Source organism: Colias eurytheme, chromosome 18 (assembly GCF_061535395.1).
Source record: "Colias eurytheme isolate Ceu_HAF_F1 chromosome 18, ilColEury1 Martin Lab GWU primary, whole genome shotgun sequence".
Lineage (NCBI taxonomy): Eukaryota > Metazoa > Arthropoda > Insecta > Lepidoptera > Pieridae > Colias > Colias eurytheme.
Window position 1 is genome coordinate 4,946,682 of NC_142997.1, and position 14,258 is coordinate 4,960,939.

The window sequence follows — 14,258 nt, forward strand, 5'->3', positions numbered from 1 at the left end:
GCCATCTTTGAATGCTCCCCCCACTCCCCCATGCAACTATTTTACTGTACGAACTATTGAATCGTAAACAATGGACTATTGTTAATTATTTAGAATAATAATTTAAAAAATATATTCATGAGTTTTCAATCTTTAGTGGTTTAAAGTTAACTCAAAAATGGACCATTTTCGTAAATTTTCTAAAAAATCTTAGAGAAAGTGTAAGAAATGTTATAGTATGCTATATATTCGTGATCTACTCAATAAGCTCTTTCATTTGATACCCCACGCGGCATGTTTTGGAAATGTTTATTTTTTTCTTTGTATGCCATATTTAATTACCGGGATGCGGGGAAGGGGACCACAAAACTGGTTGGCAACATCTGTCTATAGGATGTCTGGGATCTATACAATATATTATATCAGAAGTCAGATTAAGGGTCCGCTATTTATGCAAACGAACATCTCCTTGGAGCCTGCTCTATACGTATGATACAATGGAAACAAAACAGAATTATAAAAAAAGTATTATTGAATCATAAATTAAATATCTGTATATTATTATACTCTTTTACCCGCATTTGACCGGTTATATGTTCGTTAATTCAAAATGGAATAAAATCTTCCACAAAGAAAGACTTAGTTAATAGTAGGTACCTTATTAAGAGGATTATTCTCTCCTTCGTCGATTTTTTGTTCGTTCGTTGTTTCGTTCATTGCGTTAGTGGAAAATTTCTAATGTAGCCCTGAGTTTATAAATACAATAATTTCAATTGAGAGATATATTGTTTGTCAAATGAATTGTTTGATACATTCTTAATTGCGTACATGGATATCAAAAACTTTTCTTTTGACATCATTCGTCTTTTATCTAAATCTTATAAAGGTAAAAGAAAGCTTAATATAATTTCAATCAAAATTTATTTTATACTTTAACTATAAACAGATCATAGGATTATTTCAAAATGTCGTCTGCAAAATATAGACGTATTTTTCACAGATATACATGAGCTATGACGTCAAGCATGCCAGATGAGAACTGCGGAGAACATTATTCAGGAAAGCAGCAGCCAATCGAAAACTTTGAGACGTGATCTCGAACTAAAAGTAGGGGTTGAACGATGCGTTATTAAAAAACTTTAGGACATCAGGTGGCAAAAAACGATACATATAATTTGGTATTCATTCTGCGAATTCAAATTGTACAAATAATTATGAATTTATTAGTGTACAAGAGCATCATGATAAGATTATTTGGATTTTGAAAGTATTTCAATGGCAGAAACGAAAATCCTTTGAAATGTTTTATTATAATTGCCTACGCTCTGTCGGAGTATTCAAGTCTACATTCTCAGATTTTATTGAAATTTAGTTAGAACTTATGAGTTTATTTAAGATATCTCGCTTATTCTTCAATAATTTTTATAATATTAAATACACAATATGTTGTTTTATTTTAATCTGTAGACGATACGAATAAAATTGTAGAGGGACATTCCATGGGTATATCAATAAAAAAAGATAGTGTGCTTAAGTTATAATTAAGCTATAAACAACAAATTCATTTTTAATCAATTATTATATTTAAGTATTACTATATTTTGTTGGATGGAATGGATGTTTCATGTTGTTTTCAGTTGTACTGTGTACTGAATAGCTGTAAATTAGTTTAATTATTGCATTTGTTTACATCAGCCATAAATCATAACTAATTTTACGCTAGGTGTTTACGATAGAATTTATTAGCACTGTATAAATAATGTAGTTTCGATAATTGTACAGTATTGCATTGCAAATTACGAGAGACAGTGTACGAATGAATACTGAGCTTCATTATTAACAATTCAAATTTTATACGTAAAGAGATCTCTAATGTAATTGCATTTGCATATGTAAATAAATTGAAGTGTAGCAAAAATGCACTTTAAGTAATTGCTGATATTATAGAAACGTTCCATATGCATTTTTTGCATGTCAAGTTAAAGTTGAGGTTCATGATATTTGTATGCAAAAAATTCATGTACATTTTTATATGAAGGGTCGTGACATCTCTATTTATTTTATACTAGCCGCTCGCCCCGACTTCTCCTGTGTAAAAACGATTTTTTCTACAATTTTCAAATTTTCGTATGCCGTGTTCTACCACTTGATATTGTTATTTATTTGTGGATAAGCTTTTATGGCTTGGTATAGCAATTCATACGAAAAAATTTGAAAACTGTAGAAAAAGAATGGATAGGTAGAGTCAAAAGTTGACAAAATTTGGACAGTTTCTTTATAAAAACCGATAGTTAAAACAATCTGTTTGTTTCTTTAAAAACTGAATTGCACTTTATTCATACCGTACACACAAATGTACACCCAACATATAATTACGGACAGCTATGGGCAATATGTGATTAACTCCAGATGTCACGTTCTTGTTCAGTTGTTCACCTATAAACTTTAGTGCCATCTTTGATTGCTTTAGAAGCGCAGACTTAGTTCACAATACAGAACCAATACAAAATTACTTTGAACGAGAATCTAGTAATATACGATCAAAATGTAATATGTAGAACTACTTGGTCAGATATTAACTGCATTCTTGATTTACATTGAAACAGTTTGACTAAATTCTGCTCAGTCATTCTTGGGTTATAACTTGATATTTTTTTTATATTGTATCATCCTGTTTTTTTATATAATAGTTATAATGAAAAGCGAAATATTATGTACCCTGTTGGGTATATTATGGCAGATTCATCCATCTGTGTCACCGATCGAATTTCTTTAAGTGATCAGTCGATTGTTTGCCGCCAGACCGCGAAATTTTCTGCGTCTCCACTGGAAATCGAACCCACGACCTCGCAGTACTACGCTCACGCATTTACCATTGCATCAAGTCGTTGGTCTTTATAAAATTAAGAACTACTTTCATATCAAAAGCAATAAATAAAATATTTCAAGTGAAAATAATACAGCCCTTTCATTTCGTCATATAATTATTTCATCTTTTATTCAGACGTTAAACAGATCCTTAAAGTAATATATATGAAGTTTTCATTCGTCAGACGTTTAACGTAACTATTGCCATTTCACATCACCGTCTGGCATTACGCCAGACTATCACTTTGTCTCGTCAAGAGCCTCTTTCTTGAAGTAAATTACTCGCTCCACTTTATAGCGTATATTTTGATCCTGTTTAACGAAAATAATACAACCACATCAATGTGAAATGTGGGCATTGAAGTTAAAAATACGATTTTAAGAGGTATACCGTCAGAATGATATGTCTAAATATTAAGTAATCGGTTATGCGTAAAAATAATATTTTAAATCGACGCTGTTAGTATTAAAAACACATTTTTATTTATGTTGTGCTAGATAGTATACATAAAAGTTATTATCAACTGTTTTAAAATAAATTAATGGAAAATCATTCACGTATTTCACTGTAATGAATCTACGAATTCAAATTACTGACTATAACTCATAGCACGCAAATCATGAAGCGTTTTATCTTGTATCATTTAATCAATTAATCACCCACGCCCATTAAGATTTGCATCTGTACTGAAACATCAATAGTTAATACACTAAATACAATTTCATGTAGGCTAAGACCTAGATTTTGTGGTAAGCTTGCTACACTAAATAGTTAAGAAATTAATAAAAAGACATATTTTGTTAAGTAAATCTATACTAATATTATAAAGCTGAAGAGTTTGTTTGTTTGAACGCGCTAATCTCGGGAACTACTGGTCCGATTTGAAAAATTATTTCGGTGTTAGATAGCCCATTCATCGTGGAAGGCTATAGGCTATATTATATCAAAGAACGCTAAGACCAACAGGAGCGGAGCACTGCGGGTAAAACCGCGGAGCTCAACTTGTGTATTATCTGGCTAAAACAATTTTTTATAATACGTTTGTTATGGAATTCATTATCAATTTTTTACCATTTTTCAGATTTACATTAAAAAAATTAAAGTACTTCAACCGGTATACTCCTAACAACTCTGTTATGATGGTTTTTCACAAATTCAAAAGCTTTAATCGACTCAACGTTAACATTCCACTCAAAACAATCTTTCTTCGGAGCATTTCGGAATCACGTAAAATATTGCTAAGTAACGCTACTTAAAAGGTATCCAATTTCCTATCTTTACCTTTTATTCCACACCTTGCACAGTTTAGCCGCACCTTGTAATGGGTACAATTTGGAACACTGAAACTAGATAGACGCAATTTATAATATGATTTTGTAAAATACAATACAAGAAGCGGTATGCATAAGTGATTAACATTCGATAAAAGGTCATGTATTATAATTAAGTGAATTTCAAGTTATAAGGTAAATATACTGTAAAAATACTGTAAAAGCACAAGCAAGGTGTATTCTTTAAATCATATTTGTTTCAAAGACTTGATCAATTAAAATTTCATTAAAAATATTAAAATTTTAATTGGTAAAATCTTTGAATGCCTAATTAGGCAGAACTACTACAGCTACTTATTTAGAATTTGTTAAAGTTTTTATCCTATTTAAAACAAAAACTCATAAGTGCGACTTAAGACAGACAAATAGGCAAGTTTAAACTAATTACATAATAAAAACATTCTCACTGACATTTAAAAAGTCTTAACAAGACAAAGAAATTGGCGATATGCCAACTCGTTTCCTGCAAGAAGCCTTCTTAGTTCCTACCAGTAAAGAGTATGAAAATACTGGAAAGCGAAACGATCAAAGATTGTTCTGTTTTAAAACGACAATAATGCAAAGTTTTCTTGTTTGAAACCGGCAGTTTCGAAAATAAACATTTAAATAGTTCCGCCTTTGTTTATTTCACTGTTTAGAGCTGTTCACTGCACGAGTTTTTATAATTAATAAGGCCGCTTCATTTAAAGCTGAGCTAATTTTTCATGATTATACACAACAAGGAATGTCGTGTTAATTGCTGGATTATGTTATAGTCCACTGGTTTCTTACTTTGTTTATGTTGCTTATTCAGAAATCATATTATCATTTAGATGGTTTTATTTTAATACGTTTTTAAATCTTGAACCGCAACTAAAAAGATAACTAATAGTGTTTATGTAAATCGAATTTTCTTTTTTGTGATGATATTGAAGGAACATCATAATAAATAGGTAAATAACGTTCCTATAAGATTGAAAACATTTTATTTTACAAACAATTCACGTACCTATTCATATTCTTAGTATTTCTATTGTATTTTATATTTGTTATCATTTTGGCACATTGAAGTGTAACAAAAACTCACGATAAGGCATTCGTGTGTGCGGCGAATATTCTGGTATTCAAACAAAAATGATTTAATATTTCCGCGCGTTAGGTAATTTCGTCTAAGAAATTCAGCCTGATTTAGAGGTACCCTCAGACAGCACGTAGCGATAAAATACAATGAAGAAAGAATATAAAGTCAAATCAACTCCACCTGCAAACAGCACATCTTGTGAATATTAAGGCGAGATCTGGCGCTCTATTGTAAAAGCTCTCTGAGAATCAACAGCTTGTAATATATTTTTTATTTCATTTCACTTTGAAGTTGCATGATCGCTTGAAAAGACGCTTGAAGGTAACTATTTATGTAGACTTAACTACTCATTTGAAATCATGCATTCTCACTGAAATAATAGTTCGGTAAGTGTTCTTTCTCTTTTATTTAATAGTAGGTAATACGTGATTTAACATGTATACGAAAGTAAGAGATAAAAGTATTTTACTGGTATTAAATTTTAGTAGAATATTAAATTTGATTGATAGCAGTTAACAATTAACATCTTTTCACGCATCCCTTACTTATAACATCTACCTTAACAACCAAAAATTGGTATGTACTTCATTAATTTCATAATTTGGTTGTATTATTTCCTAAATATCCATAAAATACTAATAAATTAAAATAAACGAAAACTGGCAAACAGTCTTAACATAAATCAAAATAATTTAACAACTACGAAGACTTACCTTTTCAGTTATAAGTATTACATAGAAATAAATTAAAGGAGAATAACTAAAAAAAACCCTTACCTAAATCTTCAGCATCCTCACTCCACTCGCCCGTCCCCAGCACTAATGCAGCAGACGTCAAAATCACTAAAAAGTACTTTAGCGCCATTTTAACACGTATATAATATACGTTATGCCACTATATACACTATTTACTAATTAAACTTTGGCGCATATATTACTTAACTTAATTATTGTCGATTCACATTCAACCCGTGTGCCTAATTTACGTAAAAGGATATCGTTTTCAATGGTAGGAAAATTTTTAAAACGAAAATTGAATGTCCATTCCGCGCTCGCTTTTTGGTTACTTTCATTATTCTATTGATAATGGCTTCGGTTTTAGTCATTCAATATAGTCGTAATAGTCTCTGATTCAGCACTTTTTTATTTTATTTGAATCACTATAAAACGGCTAGAGTTATAGGGCACGTTTCCATCGCGCCAAAATTGAATAAGCGATCACACAATTATCTTTACCAGATAAAAATAATGAGGTTTTATTCTATTCAATTAATGTTATGTGTTTATTTAATATGCTGGCAACACTGGCGCTATTTAGTGTAATGTGTAACACGCACGGCTTCGCTTGGGTCCCGGCTTAATATGCCGATGAATAATTCAAGACTCTTTTAGCAACGGTGTGCGCTCCACGACAAATGGACACCTGGAACAAAATACAGTACCTCATTTATGTGCGCATATTTTGACAGGTAGTATATAAAATTGATGGGAGGGATACATTGATACATATTAGTTAGGGATGGACGGAGATGTTTGTACCCTATAGTTTAACGGCTGCTCGTTTGATCGTATTTTACGAGCGTGTAAGCCAAGAGTTGTCAATAAATATGTACTAAAATTACTTGTTGCGTTGAATTCGTTATAATTAAGGGCTTTTAGTTTCGCTTTAGTTAAGAATATAGAAATATAAATATCATCTTAAAACTAGATTTGTGTTGTAATAAATAGCAAAACAAAGTATGGAAATATATTTCTTTTACAACTGCAGAACTAACATTCTATTTGAATTGAAATATTTTATGCAAGTAACATTGCATTCATATTTAAATCGTTCTGTATTGCGTAAAAATGTTAAAAACGTAATATCATTAACGACACAAATATTATTCTGCATTTGTTTAATATAGCATCACAAAAATGGAATACGTCTCAAATACAAAAATTGCTTTTAAAGTAATTGGCCGCTCCCAGAAACCTGAGAAGCTAAAGAAACTATTATGAAGCCATAACAACCTCGGTACAATTCTGTCGCCAGTAAGCCATTTCTATTTATTTAAAGAGGGAATTTCTCTAAGAAAAATTTAACAAAAGCTTTCAAGAAGCAAATCCTTCATCAAAGCAGCTCAACGACCCGGAGCGAGTGCCGAAGCGCTAATGTAGTTTAGGAGACATCGTGTCCCTGTATAGCTTTTAAGAAACATGTTACGTGATGGTGTTGCAAAATATAGTCAAGAATTGCCGCGTAAAAGGAAAATGAAGTTCGATATTGTGTCCTGCGCTAGTACAATTACTGGCTCGTATATTGAATCGGTTACTTTCTATTGTAATAGCGTAAAATGAATTCTAACCGCGTGGTTTTCTATCGTATATTTTCTTCTTTGGCATTTGTCTGATGACAGCAACATAATGGATTATTGAATGAAAGGAAACAGCATTTTTATAATTTTAATTAACAAGCTTGTGATACAGCACATAAATAAACAAAAATTTCTAAAATTATACCACGTCGCGTCGTATACATTATTTAAAACGAGCAGTGTAACAAATTCATGAATGTGTTTTCATTAATTATTTTTATGTTTGAATCTGTCGTTACTTTTCTAAATAAAAACAAGAATTTGAGTATTAAAATAGTAGTGTTTACAATTCTAATAAAAGGCTCTGTCAAGGTCAATTAAGACATAATAAACATGCCCTTCAAACATTGTAAAGTGGAAAGTTTAAAAACAAAAATAGTTTTCAATCAGGCAGAAGCTACTCATAGGCTGGCACTGGCATATACTAAAGATTAACTTTGGTCTAAATAAGCTATTACATGAGAACTCCCGCAATAAAGCACTGCTTTTTATTTAATTATACCAGATGTCAATAATGTTAATTAACATACTAATAGAACATACATATAAACAGAGAACAGATTTTGAGAATACAAGTGGAAACAATACAAAGTGTTACTTGCACGCTGCCTCGTTCGCACAAATTTTTTTTTTTTTTTTTGTAATGTATTGATATGAGTAATTCAAGCATTCATCTTATCTTATTTTATGTTTCAGCATTAATTTCGCAATAATAAATAATGAAAGATTTAAAATATTTAAAATGAACTACTTAATATAACTATATGCTATGTGATTAATTAAACAATTCATCGGAAAGCTTTATTTAAGCTCTGATCATGTATGCATAAAGTGTAAACGCAATTATTATAATTTATTAAAACAAATATTTTTGTAAACACAATTAAATCTGGAATCAAAATTATTTCACTATAATAAATTATATAAAGTTTATAGAAAGAAATAGACAGGTGAAATCACTTATTAATTTACGAACGGAAAAACAAAAGTCACAACAAGCAATTAAGAAAAGAAAAATATAATAAAGAAGAATAAATAAAACGACAAATAGTAATAATTTATTTAAGTATATACTTATAATAAATGACTGCCGTATTATATTTGCATTTCCAACTATAGAATCAACAATGACGTAGTAAATAGTAATCAAACAACAACAGCAATTTAAAAGACATTAGAATGATTTTATAAAACTGATTTTATTGTCACGTTCCTTTGATGTCTTTGATTATAAGCAAAGAATGATGGTTATGGTTTATTTACATGCTGCTTATATTTTAGGAACATTTCTATTTGAGTTCCAAAATAACTTTTAAAAATAATATAAGAAAAAAGGCTTCGAGGTAAGTAATGCATATCTAATAACTCATAAGTTTAAATTGTTTGTTCTTTCGTAGCACGCGCTACGAAAACACGTAGCACAGTTTTACATTAATTACGGAATAATCCAACATGAAATTAATTACTTAACTATAAGAAACTTTTTAATTAAATACAGATGATAAGGTACCAAGAAAAAATTTAAGTTGTTACATCCTAATAACTTCATTCAAAACTCAAACAGCTACTAGTAAATAAAAATCCGATTAAAAATTAAGTTTTTAAACAGTTTGTTTATTTCAGTACAAACCTAAGTAGCGCTATCAGTCCGGTAAACAAACATGTGTACGGCACTTGGCGCACTATCGCGTGTCAATGAGGCACAAAGTTCGTAGCACACGCGTACGGCAAAGCGCGTGGCGCGCGGTTGACTGAGCCGCGCGTCGTATCGCCACCTCGCTACGTAGTGCCTACGAGCTACGGTGCGCGAACCGAACGCCTGACTCGCCTCCAGGTAAGCTTTCTCACTGCCAGCTACATATTAATTGCTGCGAACCGAATTAGCGCATTGACCGTACCGTAGCTCTCGTTAAACCTTGTCAAAATGCTTTCCAGAATAAATCGTTATTTCCAGAATTGTTCTAATAGTTGTTTTGACTTTCGCTTCACCTCGACACGCGTATAATTAATGCTGTAGAAGCAATTTTTCGATATAAATTATTAATTAACAGTTCGCGAACGTAAGATTAATGTAATTAGTGTCGCATTCATGTTTAATGATTGCAAGTAATTATTTACACGAGCAGCCTCGGTTTACTAATTGTCTCTTATGAAGATAGCGGTTGAATATACATATCTTATTATAATAATATTATCTTTGTATTAAGGTTATGCTGTTGTTACAATTTTTATTTAAATGAAAGAGCAAAATAATAACGTTATTTTATAAACCATGCTACATTTTACTGAGTTAACTAATTTAATCAAAAAACTTATTAGGAATATCTGGTTACTCTATCTGCTGAAACTATAAAATTTAATGTAATTTTACTATAATCTAGAGCACTCTACATTCCCTAAAAGCAATCTAAAAGCTTACAAGGTCATTTAGCGCCAAAAGCTTCAACGAGGTGCTTGTAATGGACTGAAGTTTCATATCGATTCTTAAGAAATCTTATTAAAATCAAAATTAAGTAAAAAAAATTATATAAATTTACGAATGTCTGGAGAGAATGTCAGTCAGTCATAGTTATTTAAGTAATGCGAAAGTGATTAATCAGACTGTAACTTAATTATTTAGAACCATTGAAGTTGACGTCTTTTTTGAGGTTACAGATTCGTCTTATTTTGCTATTAGATTATTTTACAGTTACCAACTATAAATAATACACTAATTATTGTATTATTTTATATGCAGTAACAAATAATAAGTGACGCCGCTTTCATCTTATTAAGATCACAGACTACACTATAGATATTTATTATACTTCTAATTTAATTCAATGAGAACACGTTTTTAAAAAAATATTTTGTTTTCATGTAATCTTATATCAAATCATTTATATCTTACACAAAATAAATTCAATAAACTTCCCACGTAAGGTACTAATAAACAAACTCGATCTGTATTAGTGATGTCTGCGCTTATCGATGCCCCGAAACGTTTATGAGAAATTCGTGCCGAAGTTAATCTTCTCACTTCCGTTATCGATAAACGTGGTTATGGAATTTGTTCTGGAAAATGTCGGCCAAATGTCGACACTAATGTCAGTGTATATTTGCTGCGTGCGACAATTTTGACTAACGCCTTTTTGTAATTTATGTAATGGTTTAAATGTTTTCACATAATTAATTGCACACGGTTTTAATGAAGCTATGACGTAATGATACATTTTGTTGACAGACTACGATTTTAAAAGTTTTGCAATTTATGATACATAGGTTAAACTCATGGATACACTAATTGGAAAGTAGTTTTGACAGGATTAATTATTAAAGTGATACTGTTGCAACTGAATATTACAGAAAAAATAGTTACCAGCATAGCTCTTGAGTACGCAAAGGATGGATGATAATTTCTTTTATATTTTACAGAAAATATTATAAAAGGTTCTGCTATTCACAACTGCTTTAACATCTTGTGGTTTACCACGAGATTATGCATATATATTGAGTTAAACAAATAAAAAGCTACTAAAGTTATACGTATGCACAAATATTAAATGTAAAAGCATAGTCCAGCATAATTCCCGGTTAAGCTTAGTATTGAAATTCTGTGTTACCAGTGTAAACTACAAAATTATTTTTCTACGAAATTAGAAGTTGATGTATTCCCACAATTTATTTTAAAGGTATATCACAATATGTTAACCAGTTAAATTTAACCTCCGACAGTAGAAGATAAAATAAGTTTAATGTGTGTCTTTGCACAAAAACACAAAAAAGCATTTTTTAAACGCGTTTTATCGAGATAGTTTCTTTAATTGTATGAAATTATAGTAAGAAAAAATAAGGTCTTAATTTAGTTGCAATTTTTTGATTATGTTTTATTGTATAAATCACTAAAACTATAAAGCGAAATAAATTTGACTTTTGCCCTTTGTGAAATTCTACACTATCTATTGATTTATTTTCACAGAAAAAATATTTATTAAGATTTAAAAATTTCTCGGAACATAACATAAATAAATTAAATATTATTCAGAGAAACAAAGAATTTCGTTTATTTTTTCGAATACTTACTAAAATTAACACAAAAAGCTAAGTTTTGAACTAAAAAAAAAAGCTATTACTTCAAAAATCAATACATCGTAAGATATTTACTTAAAATCCATAGTCTAAAAGCGAGTACCTACCACATAGTTTGTTCTGAAGATTCTCAAAGTATTAAAACTATTTTAATCATTTGTTTGTATACAGTTTCGAGCAATGAATCTATTCCTATATTTTTGTACTAAGTACAAATTAAACAAGACAGGGAAACATAAGAGCGGTCCCACTTTTCTGTCATGCGGAAAATGCTCATTTGGCTTACTTATATTACTCTGGAACGCCTGAACGATAATCACTAAGTTGTCTTTCTCTGCTTCATAGTATAAGAGATAAGGATTAAGTTCTTATGACAAAATATAATTATTTATTTATTTAACCCTTGATTGTGAAAGTACGTACCTAAGTAAGAAATAAGTACAAAAGGTTACAAAACACATAAAATAAAAGCTCAAAGGGTGTCCTTATCATGTCCTATGCAGTTATCTCTGCCAGGCAACGGGGGTAAGCGAAAATATATTTATGTAATTATTTCACAATTACGAATTTAAATAATTGTCGCTACATTTCTTCATAATTACATTGCATAAACGTAAAATGAGATAACATTTAAGAACAAATTACATAAAATGTTATAGAGGGAAAATTATATTTTCCGCTCATCAAATTTTATTTGTAATTAATTTTCCATTCATTTTCAGCGCATATAATATATATTATGATATTACTATATGCAAAAAGTTTTCTAGGAAGCAAACCAAACTTAATTCACAAAATATTTTCCATGAAGTATTGCTCATTACTTAATACTGGCTATAGCTGAATAAAAAACATATTATATATAGACTAAATTTGGAACAAATGTTATCTTCAAATAAATAATATAAAAAAGTAACTTTCCAAGAACACTACTAGTGATGAATATTACTAATGAATATTGGATGAAAAAGTATATCTCTTTGTCTAAATAAGGCTTTGTGAGCATTTCCAAATAAATCCTATATTGAAAAATAATGGAGTTGTCTATATATTTTTATTTCTTATAATTGAATTATTCCGTTATTATATGCGGTAACTCCGAATTGCTGATCTTCATTCCCATTTTACCTTATTTTGTGAGGAATTCTTTGCGATTCGCTTTTCAAAGGACTTTTATTGTTAGGACAATTATGTTTTATGAAAACGTTTATATTATGTTATTGCTGCTCATGTTATTTGATAATAAATACACTTATATGTTTTTATAGCGCGTGTTATTATCTTTACTTAACTTTATCTCAAAGAAAAAAAAGCGGCAAATTGATTATCTGTCGTCGTCGTTGGCCTATACGTCTATTACAGACGGTCTATGATGCTATGCCTGAGCAATGCTTTTGGTGTCCAAACAATCCAATGCGGGATCGACATACTTTTCCGCAGGTCGGACAGGGGAAGTTTACTGGAGCAGGTTCAGTGTCGCCTTGGTGACGTTTCATCCTTTTGCTTGCGAGTACTCTGAACCACGCTTCGTCACAGAATCTGCCCTCGGAAACAAGTTTGCGCCAATCAGATCAATCATTAGCGAGCTTCTCCCAGGTTTTTCAATATTGATTATCTGTTATACCAAATGATATGAGAAAATTATGTTTATTAGCTCATCTTGTTTTATCTTGCGACTTCGCTTGAATTGTAGGAGAATAAAATGTAGGTCATAATAAATCACGCTCACATACACGATTTCTTGGTTTGTTTCATGTTAGATCATGATCAAGATCATCATCCATTTCTTCGTGAAAATTGCAATTGTCCTTATACTGTATGCAAACGCTGGCATCCTATCGTCACCTTCAACCATTTTTACTAGGACAGTGCGCGTTATCTGTTTTCCTAGACTATATTTCCGTTGTGTAAGGTAGAAATAAACTCTATGATTCAATACAGTCATAGAACTTCCAATATTTTTCGTATTCAAAGCTCGTTTAATCCGTGACGACTGGGCTCGGGCGCATTGTTCACAGTGATCAATGGCTCACCCATCAAAGTATGAAAAGGCAGTTTTGCAATGCTAGCTAAATTCGGGAATACTATATTTTACATAAATTCAAAAGTACTGGAACATTTGGAAAATTAAGTATAGATATTCGAGACTCCCAACCCTATCACATCATATTGTAACTTTATGAATTATCTTAATTTTGTGTCATTTCAGCTGATTGTGATAAATAGAACAAGTACCTAGGTAATGGATTGGACAAAAACACATATAAATTTTAACAAATGAAATCAGGTTTCTGGATTTACACAAATCGAAATAACAATTATGCCATAACATCGTCTTACACAATAATATTAACAATTGTCTTATTAAGCCCGTGTTCCACTTATTATATAGCATCAGACGTTAATTCGTCTATGTCATATCCTTAATCCACGTTGGGGCTTAGATTTAAACAATTATTCAAAACATTTAACATACATTTCGCAGGAATAATCATGTTAACCCGGTAACCTAGTCCGGGAGGTATCGGAGGTCGGGTCGGTTGGAAACGAGATAAAGTTGCAACCGCCCCGTCGCCGTAATTTACTGCCTACCGA

The 14,258-nt window shown here is 30.8% G+C and overlaps 1 protein-coding gene across 1 annotated transcript in view; it reads right to left on the reverse strand.

Annotated features, from left to right (window-relative positions):
• Positions 1-6,636, reverse strand: part of LOC149900604 (neural cell adhesion molecule 1-like) — an 89,313-nt gene extending 82,677 nt beyond the window's left edge. The window contains exon 1 of the mRNA XM_090112606.1: positions 6,016-6,636. Coding sequence (XP_089968732.1) covers positions 6,016-6,103 — 88 coding nt within the window. The 5' untranslated portion in view covers positions 6,104-6,636. The remainder of the gene's footprint in view (positions 1-6,015) is intronic.
• Between the last annotated feature and the right edge of the window lie 7,622 nt (positions 6,637-14,258).